The sequence below is a fragment of the Gymnoscopelus braueri genome (genome assembly GCF_963280865.1).
Source record: "Gymnoscopelus braueri genome assembly, chromosome: 20".
Classification (NCBI taxonomy): Eukaryota; Metazoa; Chordata; class Actinopteri; order Myctophiformes; family Myctophidae; genus Gymnoscopelus; species Gymnoscopelus braueri.
In genome coordinates, this window is record NC_137622.1 from 17,936,761 (window position 1) to 17,955,018 (window position 18,258).

An 18,258-nucleotide genomic window follows, 5' to 3' on the forward strand; every position below is an offset into this window, starting at 1 on the left:
GCGGTGAGCATATCAACATCACTGTGCGTTTCCTCGTGTCTCTCTAGTGTTGCGTTCACATGACAAGACTCAAAACAAATCAAACTACAATGGAGGAGAGTGATGGGAGTGAAGGCTCTGTCCGGGCTGTTTTAGGGATCGCAATGGAAATCAGACTGGGTCAAAAAGTGTCGCCCAAGGAAACACACAAACACACTCAAACACACCATATTTTGTTATTATCAGGGAAGTCAGAAACAAGTGTGGGTAGTGATGTTTCCTGTATATATATTTGGATATTAAACACATTTTACAATGTTTTGACCATTTTGATATTGTTTCCAAATGTATTCGACAACCTCGCAGAGATGCTTATGCAGTCAACAATGAGAAATCTTTGCGGCGAAGCACAAATCCGAGAATAAATCTCTTTGAGGCCTGAGTTACTAGTAAAAATAGCAGACATTTTAAAGTAGATTTTCTTTAGTTGTTACAGCACACCGGTTTTAAAAGCACCTTAAACAACCCAACAGGCTGTTGAATCAATCTTCTGTAAAAGCACTGAATGTTTCAGATTTCTCTAAAGCCATAGGACTGTAACACGACTAAAAGGTCATAGTTTCCATTCCTGCAACAGCTTTAAGTGTCCAACACAGAACCGCAATCATTGCACCATAAATTTTATAAATTCACATATTTAACACCTACTATATACTTGCATCGACACGCATGCATACATACATACATAAACATATACACACACGTGCATAAATGCACAGACAAAGACGTGCGTGCATGATTAAAACACACAGCCGCAGCCGCAGACAATAAAATCCTCAATTTAACTCTGACCCTTACACGTCCAAACGTGTCAATTATTACACTCTCAGAGTTAAATGAATACTGATAATTTTACTGTGTAGACACATGGAAACAGGCATACATGGACAAACACACACACACACACACGCCTGCATGCATGCACGCACAAACTCAGGCAGGCACGCGCGCGCACGCACGCACGCACACACACACACACACACACACACACACACACACACACACACACACACACACACACACACACACACACACACACACACACACACACACACACACACACACACACACACACACACACACACACACACACACACACACACACACACACACACATAATGTCCATCACATACACAACAGTCTGCTCCCGTCAGTAGTGCATCATGCTGCAGTAACCTCTCAGTTTAAGGACTAATTTGTTGGTAATTGCTGCATGACAAGAACAGCCATTCCAGCATCGAGCCAATGTTTCCCCGAGCTAGCTGAGCTAATTAGGAATGACACACACTATTAAGGTGCACAAATGAAAATCAGTCACCAAGAGTTCACAGGGATCTGCCGACTGCCGCCTCTATCAAAGCTACAGTGGCACCCACACACTGTAAAGTCCTTAGTGTTAATTCAACACTGAGAGCGTACACATGTAACTAAATGGATTGGACCCGTAAGGACCCATTTGGTTACGTTTGTACACTTTTTGAGTTACAAATGTATACATTTTACTGTGCAGAGAGAGGCAGCCAGCGTGGACTGTGAACAAGATTTGGTGCGCACACAGCATTTTAGTTTCTGTCAGAGGGACTTAACACTGCCTGTTTGATTTTTGATTCAGACTTACGGCGATGCACAAGTGCAGGTGGATTTTGCAAACATTCCTAGATCTTCATATAAGTAGTCTAACCAACAGTAAGGAGTACAACGGTCAGCCGGCTCAGTGCCCTGAAAACACCAGCTGGAATTGTTCTTCTATTGTTTTGTATTTGTTGTTTTCAAATATTCCTCACATTCCCCACGCGCGCACGCTATCTCAGCTCACGGTGAATTCATCACAATCTAAAATAGATCAGGATCTATATGAGAGACCCGGCTGCAGCAGCTGGGGCTGAATCTCACAGTTTTCCTCCAGTCAGCTGTTTCCTTTGCCTCCAACCACATTTTTACCAGACTGTCAAATATCTGCCGCAGGTTTAACATAGACACACCTGCCCGGGGAATAACAAATCACGACAACACACGTGCACGGCACGCACGCACACATGCTGTACACACACATACACAAACTTAATACTCATTCAAAACTGACTCGCACAATACACACAGAGACACAAAAGATACAGTCCTGCACACACACACACACACCTGCAGCCAACACATAGACTCTCACATATGCACAATCACTCCTCGTGCACACGCACACACACACACACACACACACACACACACACACACACACACACACACACACACACACACACACACACACACACACACACACACACACACACACACACACACACACACACACACACACACGCCAGTGAGATTTCTTGGCCACAGCTGAGACCATTAGTTTAGTCACCTGTACACTCCTAATGGGGGTCAGGGAGAGGGTGGTCCGCACACAGGCCCCGCTAATTGTTTACACGTTTAGAAAGTCAGGCATCTGGACACAAAGAACACTTGGTTCTGATTAACTCCTCTCTGCCGTGCAACTGCGCCCGCTGACATTCAACAGAGCTAGACAAAGAGTTAACACGGACCGTCTAAGGTGTATTTCTGTGAGTCAACTTCAATTCCACGTTATCGCCACACCTCGACGTGTTACTGAGAATTTACAGTAACAAGACTGCCACAGGATCTCTTTCCATGGAAAGAAACGTGTGCAATTTTAATTATTTTAACACTTTTAGCAGCAGACTTCAGCCACACTCAGTGGAATTTAATTGAGTATGTGTGTGTAGTATACGTGTGTGTCTGTATATATGTGTGTTTGCACGTGCATGTGTGTTTGTGTTTGTGTGTGTGTGTGTGTGTCTGTGTGTGTCTGTGTGTGCGAGCACGCGTTTGCTGGGAAGAGGGGTGTTGACAACCGCAAATGCGTTGGAAAGTGCCTTTTTCTCATTAAGTGAAAAATAGGAAGTAAAGCCACTGTTAGATCAAAGCGTCTCCGCTGACCTCTTCATCTTCCCCGGCCATGATAACTTACTGTACTCAGATGAAAATCTCTCAGCGATGGCATGTGGCATATATCAATGCCACTCGCTCCAAATATGTCTCCAAGTACAAATGTGCTTCTTTCCCTCCCTCCCCACATCACTGCAGTCCCCCACTGGGGAGCGGTGGCTCTGTATTTTTGAGGCCAGTGACTGGTGATGATTGAGGCAATGACGAATGGTGCTGCGGACACGGAGTCCCTGGATGGCTATCAGTCACCTTACCCCCCCCCCCCCCCTCCTCATACACACATACACACACGCACCCAAACCCCCCTGCTGAGCTTGGGAAGCTGTACTTTATTAACTCAAACCCTTCTTATACCTCCTACCTCCCTATGGCCCCTGATGTTTTTAAACCCCAAAAGACAAAGATCTGTGTGTGTGTGTGTGTGTGTGTGTGTGTGTGTGTGTGTGTGTGTGTGTGTGTGTGTGTGTGTGTGTGTGTGTGTGTGTGTGTGTGTGTGTGTGTGTGTGTGTGTGTGTGTGTGTGTGTGTGTGTGTGTTGGGGGTAGCATAATTCATTCTACAGAGTTTACAGTGTCAGTGTGGGGGGCACCCGGGAAATCTGCTCACCTACAGCTGGACGTACAACAGACTGGATACACACACACACACACACACACACACACACACACACACACACACACACACACACACACACACACACACACACACACACACACACACACACACACTAACAACAAACAATGTTAAACACAAGAACATATGCAGACACATGCGCATGAATGTAAAAGCGCAAAGATACATACTATGTACTGTATTTGGACATAAATATGTCCAAATATACATATACATGATATCTATGTATTTGGGTGGTCAGTGTGGCAGTGGTAACCATCCCTCTATACTGGAAGGTCAACAGGTCCGATCCCAACGTCAGCCTGTGGCTGTGTCTATTCCTGCCCAAGTGTCCTTGAGACTGACCCCCTACCTGCCTCCGGCACCACGGCGCACATGGCCTACATGAAGTAAGTGTCTTATAGGACGATATGCAAAGCAAACTAATCCTAAATCTACTGAGTATAACACGACAACTGCCAGCTGCAAATGACCACGTTGACTTATGTGTACATTTAAGAATCAACATACGGTAAACAAATTAAACTATCTGATATAATGTATCATTGATGAACATCTTCATGTATTCAAACTAATACTGCATGCCACATCGTTAAATAACTCGCTCTTAATCATTACACAGACAGACAGTAATGCTAAAGTTCTACTTGTTCTTTACAGTTACCAATAGAGTTAAAAATCAAGGCGCCACAAGTCTCTTTCATTATTTTTTCCCAATGCAAAAGTCCCTCTTCCCTGACCAAATCCACTACTGGCAAGAGATTGCAAATCAAACGGACTATATGGCCAGACTGCATCTGATATCGCCTATCAGAAAAAAGACATTCGTTAGGCGATGGGTATCACATAGCGAGGGCAAATGAATTTGCATGTACAGTGAGTGAGTGTTGTGCATTGGTATAGAATGACCCTTTGGTTCTGTCCACTGATATGTAATCCCAGGTGCATGCAAGAAGGTCTCTGAGGCACAGCCACACTGCTTGTCCAAAACATCTAACCTGACTGTTATATATTAAGTAGTCTATATTACATACAGTGCAATGCCCACAAGCCACACATTATGTATACTTTTTCTGTTCAATTCAATTCATACTGATGACTGAGTGGGAACACTATATAAAGAGCATCTTTATGTCATAATTTTTAAACAAATTGTGCATCACAGAATGGAGTTGCCATAGTGACAAATAAATAAATAAAACGTTAATATTTTTTTTAAAGTCTTCCGTATAGGAACAATTATTTCTAGAAGTCACAAAACGTTGACATCATGAGCAACAATTTATAATTGTACAATTTGATGAAGGCTATATAGATATGCCGTGCAAATGTGCATTTTTGTTTTCATATATCTATGCTGCTATTTGATATAATCATATCTACATAATATAAAATGTACACTATATCAGTAATGTGAAATTGTCCTTTGAACAAAAACAATACTGAGAACAGAGCTTAATTTCAACTTTATCAGGTAACAATAACTTGATGGGCAGAGTGTAGCCTTATATATTTATGTGCTGCTGTGGCATTGGTTCATTTTGTATAATACTGTGATTAATATCACACATTTTAAATGTAATTCTAAGAACAACAACAAAACGGTTATATAGGCCTGGGTGGCACAGGTGGTTTCAAACGCCTATATATTTTATCAGGCTACAGCAATTGAATAATAATTTTAAAAACGGCAGGCTATATAATATATGTGTTCGAGAGTGATAACTCTAGGCTACTAACACAGGTTTAAGACAACAATTCAGACTTTTAAAAAATTAAATAAAGCTCCATATAGCACCTATACGACCTTTAGACAGCGCGCGTAAAAGGCGCGCGGGATGTGTCAAATGAAGCCGCTACTGAACGGGTGGGTGTCCGCGTGGCGTGCCACGGTGTGACAGTGTGACAAATACACGCGGACACCCGCTGCTCGTTAAACGCCTCATCCTCTGACCTCTGTCGGTGTCATTGTTTTCAGCATGACTGGCAAACTCTCTGGCTGCGGAGTACACTACAGGGGACTCTAATATGGAATTGCTTACATTAAATGTCAAAATGTAACCATCATGCGTTGTTACGTATAGGCTATTAGAATATCAGTCAGAAGGAACTTTTGCCCAACTGTGTTTTAAATTCAGGATAATATACACACACTCACATCAACTGTGGGAATAGAGTTCTGACACACAAAAAAAGAATACTATTATTGTCAGCATACTCTCATTAAAATGTGTTGTCACACAACATAGAAACAAAATAGACCTACTTTGTTGAAATGTGTATGTATTAGTTGGACTTTTTTTTTTCTTTCATTGAAGTTAACAGTGTCTGAATCAAAATATCTAAATCATCAACAAATATTTGGCAAGGTCCATGAGCATATCCCTTACAAATTAGAACAGTTAACAAACAATGGTGTAAGTGCATTTTGAAATTACATGTCACGAAATTAATTAAATTGTCCTGCATAAAATATTTAATAGCCAATAACTATGCCATGTGTGATGTCTCATCTGGCTTGCTTCATATTAGCCTAAATGTTATATTTTTGTCTCCTCTGTTAAGGTTTTTTTTATTTATTTTTAGCTCAGGCTACAGGTTTGTTTTTACCTCACCAAAATATTTACTTATTCAGTAAATTATTTGATCTTACTTGAACTTCCCAAATGACTTTACTCACTCGCCCTGAGATACAAATTTGAACCCGAGCGCGCAATATTGAATTTAGATGATCATTATTTCCACAAAAGTTTTACAAAAATTGAATAAATAAATAAAACTTGCTCAGAGTTGATTGTGGTGCGAGGGCGGTTTGGTTGGCTACTATACCTCCAGAGACATGGGGTTGAGCAGCATCATTTGTAAAAAAAAAAAAAAAAAAAGTTTTACTATTATTATCAATTTCATATTTTTCACTCTTTCTTTTCCAAGTCAATATTTTTGGCATGGGCCGTGCGCGTGCACATGCCCAAGTTTAAGCATAGAGAGAAAAACACTTTTGACGCACGTGGAGCGCATATAGGCGAAGTATTGTCAATTTTCCCACGCATGCATCCAGTTTATTTAGTGAGTGTAATACCAAATTGAAAGCAGAGGAGAGGAGAAGAGAAGAGAAGAGAAGAGAAGAGAAGAGAAGAGAAGAGAAGAGAAGAGAAGAGAAGAGAAGAGAGCCCCCAGAGCTTATACATCATGAGTTAACAGAATGGATCTTACAAACAATTCACAGTAGTTAGTCTATAAAATAGACTCGGCACCAGAAACTTTAGCGGTGCATTGTGCGCAGTAGATTTAACACGGTATCTAAAGTAAAGCTCTGAATAAGTGGTTTCTCTATTTGTTCACATGAATGCTCTGGACTACAGTGTGTAGAAGATGCGTTTTGAGCTCTTCGCTCGTTGCTCGAATCCCGAATTTAATTGACAACGCTGCGTCCCGTCATGTCAAAACTTGACTTTCAGGGCGTCCCGTCATGTCGAAACTTGACGTTTCAGGGCTACTGAGAAGAGCGGCACAATGTGACACCTTGGGGTAAGAGCGGGTTGACCAGGGACGTAGCCTAATGACGGGGGTATTTGCTGGGGGAATGTGCCGTGATGTCGCCTTCCTAAATCAACTGATCGTTCATACGTGATTATTATTTACCTTTGGGCAGCCGTGTTCGCGTCCAAAATCCCCGCGCTCTGCATCCACGAGCGGACCGGCGTCATGCCGCTCGTCAGCGGTTCCTCCTTCATGGTCAGGGCTCCCCGCGGGAGACTGTCCTGGATGGAGAACATGAAAGTATAGCCTTCTGGGAGCTCTCTCCAAAATAATCCTCCGTGCACCGCCACTCAAAAAGGCAAGGCCACCTGGATTAACGACGAGGCAAAGTGAACAGGGGAAGGAGCTTCTTCCCCAAAGTGCAACAAGGGGGGAAACGCTATAGCGGTCCTTATCCAGAGACGAGCGCTGCCGTGTATCCCTCAGGGTTTTCCGCTTTATTTTAAATTCCAGCACCAGTTCAGTGCCGGTCTCTCAAGTTGAAAGAGAGGGTGGAGAGAGAGGGCGAATGTTAGAACAGTTAAAGCATCTCCAAGGACAGGAGGAGAATCAACCGGGATCTAGGAGACCTTCTCGTCGGGAGGAGGACAGAGGAGAGGGGAGATGCCGATGCTGATCAGAAGAAGAAGGCGAGCACCACACGCGCACGGGATCGTGAAATGAAAAGTGGGATAACACGAGCGACTGCTTCAAAAAGGAGTAAAATGAAATGATTACCAAACAAGAGGGAGGGACGGACCATGGAAGGCTTGCTGCTCTCCCGGGGGAAAAGGGGGATTGGGTAGCAAGAAATCTCATTCCCTCCCCTCCCTCCCCGCTTCTTTCTGCTGCCTCTGTCCCAGCGGAGAGCACCTTCTCTCGGGTTCGAAGGCTCTAGTGCTCTCGGGGGGGGGGGGGACAAGCATGGTCCTGACGTGGGCGGGGCCTGTCCCAAAAAAGGAAAAGCCATTTGAATATCAATTCCGTCCCTCGCCTCCCATTGGCCGAAGTCACGCCTTACGTCATTTTTTGAATTCGCCGCAAAAAAAGGTTTCCTGCATGTTGCCCCCATACAGGACCAGCCCCTGTGCGTGCGTGGACGGACGCTTCATGAATATAGACACACAGAGATGAAGCACCTCATTAAGATCCCTGTGGCCATAGGCGTGATTTGAACATTAGCACGTTCCTCAATACTTTCTCAAGTGGTCCATAGCATGGATGTGTTAACTATGCTTGTCCATCACCTGACAATCTGACATCAACACTGAATCCCATTCAGCGCTGAAACATCTTGCTTCATTTTACACCAGTGGTTTTCCTTTTCATATCAAGGTCCATTACTTATTCGGCATTTGAGCAACGGATTCACCATTTGATGAGACTTAGCCTCTCAGACCCTAAGACTTTTGAGATTTTGTCAACAGTTTCATGCTGTATTGATGTAGGAGAGATAACAGGCAAACATTGTTCAAAAATTACTATTCTTCTACATTCTATAATTGTGTAGACTGTAAATTAAGTAATGCATGTTTAACAATAATTTAACTCTCGAAAGCGTAAAATGAAACCGAATGGACCCGTAAGGGTCCATTCGGTTTCATTTTACACTCTCAAGAGTTAAAGATCAAATAAGGGTCCATTTGGCCACCAACTCTCCATCATTTAGCTGAGGACCACCTGGAACCCCCTCAAGGACCACTGGTGGTCCCCGGACCACTGGCTGAGAACCACTGATACATCTGTCTATCTATAACTATAGGCTATATACACCCACATCCCTGCAGCGGTTAAGTGTTGTTTAGTTCGGTGGTGCCTTCAAGGTTTTTGTGGCTGATGCAGACAGTGGATCAATGAAAACATTTAATACAGATCCAACAATATGACATCCCGAGTACAGTCCCTGCATGGCACAAATTTGCAATTTTACGCATGGACATATGGCTGTAACTGACTCGCGCGCGCGCGCGCACGCGTGCACACACACACACACACACACACACACACACACACACACACACACACACACACACACACACACACACACACACACACACACACACACACACACACACACACACACACACACACACACACACACACAGTATCCACAAATCCTCAGTGTTCATTTGATCCCTTTGTAACTCTGGGAGTAAACAAATGTAACCAAATGGATCCTTTCGGGTCTATTTTGTTACATTTGTATACTCTCAGAGTTACGCACGCACGCACGCGCACGCACACACACACACACACACACACACACACACACACACACACACACACACACACACACACACACACACACACACACACACACACACACACACACACACACACACACACACACACACACACACACACACACACACACACACACACACAGAGAGAAAGAGAGAAAGAGAGAGAAAGAGAGAGAGCTCCCGTGATCATACACCAGGTGGGAGAGCCGCTAATAGGCAGTATTTTGGCCGGCCGTCGGTAGAAGGTCTACAGCAGCACCGGAGCTCGTGATTACTGTAATAATTTGGCCGCTCTCTGATCATTCATCTAGCTACTCATTATTACTTTAGATATTTTCATTCATGCAGTTGACATTCATGTGAACGGGCTAGGACAGGTAGCCTATATTATTATTATTATTATTATGTGCACAGATTAAATGATTAGCCTATCTAATAGGCCATCTGAAAATATTTTGAGCCAGGGACCCCATGCCAGATTTGTGATGTTAAAATGTTAAAAAATATATTCCAATTTGTCACTTTCTTTATAGATTTTTTGAAAATAGCAGATCTACAAGCTCATAATGCTTGCATCCCCATGGTTGTGAGCTTGTAGATCGGCTATTTTCAAAACCAATCTTGAAATGTCTTAATTAGGCAATAAGAGTGATACATTAATAGGCAATAATCACAACAACACGCAAGTCAATAATAATAATAATATTTGCAAAATGCCATTGCAGATAACTGTTTGCGATTCGCTTTTCATTTTTGGTTTCCAACATTTTCAGCAGTCATTTTCGTGGCAAGTCTAAAATTACGTTAATTAGCAAAACTCCGCAGCAACGCTGATTAAATATTTATCAAACTTTAGCCTCGCTGACTTCCGAGACCGAGGATATCCTCCAGGGAACACCAAGCGTCTGGATACCAAGGAAAATATTTCTCTGTGAAAAAGAGAAAGTCAATGAAACGCTGCCAAACATGTTTTGAAGAGATGTTTTCCGATAGCCTGTATACTGCCGTGGACATGTGATGATTCTCTTTAAATCGGCTGGATAATGATTAAGGCATAGCCAATATGCATTGGAAATTAATGGTCTAATGGAATAATAATAATTCTAGCTAATAATTATTAATATTATTATTCGTTAAAATGTAGACCTTTGCTCAAAGCTCGGTTACTATAGGCTATGTTATTTCGGAGAATACTTTATTAGTCTACTGTCTCCACATCTGTTATTTAACTATCACAATTCTGCCAATATTAAATTCCGCCGGCATTTGAACAATAATGATGATGATTATTAGGCTATTGTTGTTGTTGTTATATTATAATTATTATTATTATCATTAATATTATTATTAGGCTATTATTATTTAATTCATTTATTTGAAGTTGGCCTGCACGTGATTCTTTCACTGTGAGCGGGGTTAAAGATGGGAAGTGAAGGCCAAACCGTCCAGCCGGGATAGGATTCCCAAAGGAGTCATGATGGAGGGGTCTCTATTCTATAATCTGGTGAATTTACGGCGTCCTGTGGCTTCTTATAACTCGGACAGAATGAAAAAGAGCGGATCAAATTCCCCTGTGACATTTGAAATGTTGAGGCAGCAGAGGCAGAGCCATCATCTGATCCGCACCTCACAATTCACCAAAGTTTTCTTCATCTGAGTCAGTGTGTTACAGAAAATACCACAGACACCAGCGGCGCCTTTGGTCTGTTGCAAACCAATGCACACCAGACCAGTTTACTTGGCTACTATACCAGTGGTTCTCAACCTGTGGGTCGGGACTACCCACATGATTTTGGGGGTCCCTAGATGACAATGAAGTGACAATTTAAGGACTTTTAAGACCTTTTTAATACCTTGAAAAAAAGAAAAAGAAAAAAAAAAAGACCATTACTGCATCAACAAACTATCTATAAAAACTGGTCAAACATTGACCAAATTGTCAAATAATATATAAGAAAGAGGCAAAATTTGAGAAAATAGCACGACGCAAGGTGCTGTGAGCTTATAGATCGGCTATTTTCACAATATTTCTCTGTGGTGGAACCGAGTCAAACAAAACTAACTTCTACAAGCTTGTCAGGGTGGGGGGTCCTCAGTTCAAATATTTATTATTTTGGGGGGTCACGGTCTGAAAAGGTGGAGAACCATTGTGCTATACAATGCACAATTCACTTTTGTGAGGTTTCTTTATTATGGCTTATAATTAGTTCGAACAAACAGGCCTAAAACGACCAACCAGCGCTACTGGATGAACGGCGAGGCCTGTGTGTCCAGGGTTTTAAAGGCCTGTTGAAAGGGGCCTGAAATGTGTCTCGTGAAAGCATTTGGCATTTGAATTGTGGAAAATCATGGTGAAATGCTGCGGAAGAAAACAACATATTTGTTCTATAATAGGTCTAGTGAAGCAATTCAAAAAGTAAATTGGTTCCTGTTGTCTAGACGTCGTTCTATCTCAGGTTTGATGTGAGGAGGACCAGGAGAGTTCTGATGTGGGCCTATGTCGCCACCTAACGGTCAAAGGAGTACATTCAGATGGATATCGAGTCAGCTCTAACAGAATAACTTTTAATCTTTCATCCTCACAGTATTTGTGAAAATTATAATTATTTTACAGGTTAAATAAATTCGCAATCGACACTTAGCCAAATTATTATTATTATTATTATATTTGTACTTTTTATATTGAAATATGTCATATTAAAGGTAGGGTAAGTGATATTTTTTGGCAATGTTTTAGTTTTTTGTTAAAAAGGTTAAAGTATTATATTCTGATAGTAATCATGGCTACAGAGCGTTTGTTCGGTCACAGGGGTCTCTCCAGCTCTTTAGTAAACAGAATATAGTACATTTTCAGGTAGGTGACAACATTTAAGCCAATCAGGAGAGAGCACTGAAAATGCATTTTCTGTTTAATAAAGAGCTGGAGAGACATGGGAGACTCCTTTTACTGAACAAACACTCTATAGCAATGAGTACTATCAGCTATTTAACACTCATTTTAACCAAAGTAAATCACTTACCCTACCTTTAAGTTGTTAGCCTATTGTAATTTAATATAGGCCTATTCATGTGCATGGGATATAAACTTGATTAATTAAACAAAATATCACCCCATCCAGGCTACAGGTCCTTAGATAATGTACTGATATGAGAGTACTTAAACAATGAAAAAAATAGCCTCACTATTGTGTGGACTGCTGCACAGAAGCCTTAAGGACACCATCATAAAAGCTTGACTCTGACAAAATGTTATTCTTCTACGAGTTCGTACCAATCTCAGATGTCATTCTGCCAATATCGAGCACAGGCCACACAGCTGATGGGGTATTCTGTCAGATCTTCTGGGCTGCATCAGGGGGCATCGGCACATTCCAGCAGGTGGGGACATGCTGCACTGATCCACAGCTGCACGTGTCTTCTGTTGTGATCAAAAATGTTGCATGTAGCAAATGTTAAACACACTTTTTAGCATTCTATCAGGCTTTGCTTAACAAAGGCTAAATGTGAGAATCCAAACAAATCCTTCCTCTTTCTTCTCAGCTCCTCCAGGCTGATATGGAATCAAAGCCCCCTTGATCAGTGTATCCCAACCTAAAGCCGAGCACTACCCGCTCACAGCTTCAGACCCCCTGCCGTGAGGGGCCTTGACCCCCTTTCAACCATCTGAGGAGCGTTTAACCTCTCAACAACCTACAACACCACCCTGCCCGTTGGCCTCGCTCTGTCCCACCTACCACATTAGGCTCACCCACACACACACACACACACACGCGCACGCACACGCACTTTAATTATTTTATTTGTATCTGCACAAAAAGCGCATAACAGATCCAAACACTGATCAGAACAGAAGATTACATTATGGTCAAACCAGGTACAACTATATGCACATGCTTATTCACACACACAGAGGAAAAAGATAGCACATTGATGACTTACTATACTATATACAGAAAGTGACAGATTTTTCCCTTCACTACTCAAGGATATATGAAACATCGTCTTCTTCAGATTTAGCCAACCTTTTTGCATTTCTTTTGCAATCCTCCCAATTGCAGTCCACGGAGCACAAGTTTGTGAACGTGGCTCAGACTCCCAAACGAAAGGACAATAAGTTGACATTTATATCCTAAGGCCATGTATGATACGTTCTGATAGGCTGATTTGGATGTAAAACAAGTGTACAAATACAAATCAAATGGGCAGCCCACACACACACACAAACACACACACAAACACACACACACACACACACACACACACACACACACACACACACACACACACACACACACACACACACACACACACACACACAATTATATTTCTTTAATTGCAGCCTACATAATTATTTTGTTTTTTATTTCACACTTGCTTTAGCGATGTAGGTTTCTCAAATTCTATTTACCTTTTAATTTGAATTGAATTGAGAGAGAGCAAGAGAGAGAGAGAGAGAGAGAGAGAGAGAGAGAGAGAGAGAGAGAGAGGTCATCATGTCAATAAAAACTCTACTTTGACACCACACCAACTGGTTTTATCACATCAGTCTGTTTCATGTCCAGAGAGAACCTACACAACTGGAGTTGGGTCGAATGGGACTGAATTGCTCAATCAGGACACTTTCCTCAGGTTTGGGTTGTAAATCAATGTCATTCAATAATTCAGCAATGTGGTTTTTACTACATCCTACGGGAGGAATTTATAAGTGTCGGCCTCACAAAATGTTATAGAAGGATCGGTTTGAAGTTAGAGTTAGTTTCAGGGGCCTGACAAATTTTCAATATACCTATATAGCCTACCTAATTTACCAAGACAGATTGATAAATAGTCCAGTCATGAATGACTGAATGAAAAATAGTTACGGTTGTATTTGTCAAATAATCGACCAATGTATAAATCATTTGCAAGAGCATTAAATGGTATAGCCTGGCAGAGTGTGATTGTGAAGGTGAGATGCTGCTAAGAGGAGAATTTGCAGTCACTGCATAACTGAAGGGGACGACTGCCCTCTAGTGGGGAATCTAGCAAATTACACACAATCCTGTATGTTTTTACATAGCTGCACTTGATAATGAGAATTAGAATTGTAGATTGGCTATAGGGATCGGGCACAGTGACGAGTCACCGTTAACTGAAATTACGTTAATTATCAAAACTCCGCAGCAACGCTGATTAAATATTTATCAAACTTTAGCCTCGCTGACTTCCGAGACCGAGGATATCCTCCAGGGAACACCAAGCGTCTGGATACCAAGGAAAATATTTCTCTGTGAAAAAGAGAAAGTCAATGAAACGCTGCCAAACATGTTTTGAAGAGATGTTTTCCGATAGCCTGTATAGGGATCGGGCACAGTAACGAGTCACCGTTAACTCCGCCCACTTTCGACGCCATCTTACATGACCAGTTTGATGCTCTGCTACATCACTCTGTAGTCCTATGATTGTTGACAAACTTTGGTAAACTTTTACACCTAATACTACAAAAAGTATTGGAATAACACTTTACATTTTGTACTTTATATATACCAAATAAAAGTCCAAATCAAATTAAAAGTCAAATTCCTTCTCAGTTGGCATTGTTTAGCCCTCCCTGAATATCTATTATTGTGATTTTGGGGCAACATTTCAGGCAATGTTGAGGCAATTATGTATGTGAGCAAAGTACAGCACCATATTCAATCACACTCACACATGATTGCTGTGTGTGTTTCATAGTTTCATGTTTCATAGTGTGGAGAATTGCAGGCCTCAATACAGAGAAGCATTACACAAATGGAATACTGTGATTAGGGGTATGTCTAAAGAAGTCTCATTTGCAATAAAACTGTACTAGATCTCTCCATACAACCACTGGTTATTGTTTAATAGCATCTTAGGCTATGCAGTAACAGCTTATTTGACATAAATGTATGTTTTTTTTCTAAATGAGGGAAAGTAGAGGAGTCCTCACTACAAAAGTACAATTTCCGCCTAAACTAAAGGTATGTTTAAAGGACTATATTTCAGTATTTCTTTATGTAAATTACATTCTTTGGTGATGTAGGGTAGACACCTGGTTCATACCTCAGCAAATTTGATGAAGATAAGAGTGAGCATTCTCAAGTTATAGCATTTTTGGTCACCTTTGCCCTATTCGGATTTGCCTTTTTTAGAGATTGGGGTAGTTCTAAAGAATAGCCCAAAAAACAAATTTTGCCCCAAAATAAAATTTCACAACAATCCATTTAATTAATGGGAGACCCTAAAGATAAGAAAAAACATGGTTGTGTTTTGTTCTAACTCGGGTGGGGGTATCTCAAAATCTGAGGGCCTCTGCTACAGGACTATGTTGTTATAGTGATCATCCAAGATGGCCACCGGGACTAGTCCTTCTGGGCCTGGCCACGCCTTTCGCCCGATCCCTAATAGCCAATGTATATGAAAGTGGTTACATTGATTCTGATGCTCGGGCCCCCCTGGAACCCCCTCAAGGATCCACAAGGGGGTCCCCTGACCCCACTTTGAGAACCACTGTTGTAGGCCTACACCCTACAGTACAATCATTTTGGCCATCTCCGCCAGGTCGAGGGCTGGAAACTGAGATGATATTGTCGGCCCTGTGTGTGTGTGTGTGTGTGTGTGTGTGTGTGTGTGTGTGTGTGTGTGTGTGTGTGTGTGTGTGTGTGTGTGTGTGTGTGTGTGTGTGTGTGTGTGTGTGTGTGTGTGTGTGTGTCTCTATCTCTATCTGTCTGTCTGTCTGTCTGTCTGTCTGTCTGTCTGTCTGTGTGAGAAGCTAATCTTGCAAATCGCTGGACTAATCAGCATCAAATCTTTTTGCATGCCAATAGGCCAAGGAAATCACTAATCACTCTCCACTCTTTTTCAAATCGTCCTTGTCACAGGGCAGCCTGTGCCCTATAGCCCTAATATGAGACACGTGATAGTTTTATACAACTAGATTCTGCCAAGTCCCAGAAAAGACGCGCTGTGATTGACCAGTAGATTCGCTAGTAGATTGGCAGTGGGGCAAACGCTCGCCCCAAAATATGATTTACTATTCTGTCCCTATCGGTACGTAACTCGGACAGCGCTGAGTAGGCTCAAGCGAACTTCACAACGTTCGGCACGGCAACTCGCTCGCTTTGGCTCGCTCGGTGGTGCCTCTCGTGGCTCAAGTTCGCTTGAGACTACGCGCCTCCGTCGTGGTCCAAAACTATACTTTATCGGCCCAAAAAACTATTGTCCACGGTTGTCGGAAAAAGAGTGCCAGCAGTGGAGATCGATCGCCGGAGGTTGGGGTCGGCTGTCTAATGCTTAACGAGCTACGCCACCTAACTAGTTGGAAAGATAGGGTTCTCGGCTGTATTAGAATGTGACAACGCCCCCATCGTCCCCTCTGGGGGCGGAGTCCTTGTTTTCTAGTTTTTGCATTCAGCCAATCGCGCGGCAGGCAGGGCGGGGCTTTGGAGAATGTAGTTGTAGAACAATATCACGCATATGAGACACTGCAAACACACAAGCTACACAGCTGCTTCCTATTAATTGAGGACCATCAAACTGGTTGGGAGGTGACTGTTTTAGTAGCATCAGTGTTGAATGTTTTATCATTGGTACATATGCATTGTTGAACATTGAAGGACTGCAAATATTTTAAACATGTTTATTTATTTGTTGAAACTGTGATGTTAAATTGATTGTGTCACCTGTGCCTCCACCTGTTAACCTGGCAATCCTGTTAATTGGGAAGGTGCCAAGTACTGTGGAGGAGGAGGAGGGGTGTTTGGTTTCAGGGGTTAAGATAAATGTGGTTTTTGATTGTCTTGTGAATGTATGGGTGCCCAGAAAAAAATATGATTTTTGATGGTAAAAGATTCGTTAATTGTGTAAAATAACTCATGGGCCTTTGTTATCCGTATTTGAGTTAAATTAGTTAGTTTGTCCCACCTATGAAGAATTTCAGTTAGGCTTGGGCTAGAGGCTGCCAGGGCCTTCATGGAAGGCATAGCCTGTTTTCAGTTATCTTAAGTTCTTGGTTTGTTGTGTTTCCTTACTTAGCTTCCAAGTGTTCATTTCTTATTTCCTATATTTTTGGAACGTTATTTTTGGCCAGTTAATTTTTTTGTCAAGTTGTCGTCTTCATGAGCATTCCTGGACTGGTCCGATTTTTGGAGCCTTGGCCAATCGGTCAACTTTACAGTCGTCATGGAAGCACTATACCAGCTCACTACGCTTTACATTTTGGACCAAAGCGCTTTCACTTCTGACCATTGGCATGCATCGTAGAAACGATATTGATTAATTGATTGGAATTGTATTTATCGCTTTCTCTATCTATCTATATCTATCTTTCACATTCTGTCCTCTCAAATAACACCATTGGTGAGGACATTCTTATTTTCACCATTAAAGCTTGTTTACAAGTGCTGCCGACCAAGTTCAACTTAGCAACCAGGTACAAATCAGAACATGACCCACACTGTATCCTACACCCAGTACCACGTCACACACATCTTAAATGTTTGCAGCCACTATAAAGGACTGTACATTGCCAGGCAGACATGACCATCTGGTGGATCTGGTCTCGGACAAGATCAGAGAAGTACAGGAAAGGACAACAAAAATTTATAAACACAGCACTGTAAAACTAGACTGTCACAATGACACACATGTCAATTCACTGCCAGATATTCCAAATACCCCAAATAGTGTTCATTAATCAAATTAGAAAAAAACGTTACTATCTTTGAAATAGGCTGCCCATTTGATTTGTATATGTACACTTATTTTACATCCAAACTTATAAAATATCAGCATTTGGTGGAACATATTAAGGCCTTGGGATTATAACTGTCAACTTATTGTCCTTGTGTTTGGGAGTCTGG

At 41.9% G+C, this 18,258-nt stretch overlaps 1 protein-coding gene across 6 annotated transcripts in view; it reads right to left on the reverse strand.

The window, feature by feature from the left end:
* Window positions 1-7,898, reverse strand: part of LOC308076539 (transcription factor COE3) — a 127,550-nt gene extending 119,652 nt beyond the window's left edge. For all 6 annotated transcript variants that reach the window (XM_080416882.1, XM_080416880.1, XM_080416884.1 and 3 more), the window contains exon 1: window positions 7,278-7,898. In XM_080416882.1, coding sequence (XP_080273008.1) covers window positions 7,278-7,411 — 134 coding nt within the window. In that variant the 5' untranslated portion in view covers window positions 7,412-7,898. The remainder of the gene's footprint in view (window positions 1-7,277) is intronic.
* Window positions 7,899-18,258: the final 10,360 nt, after the last annotated feature.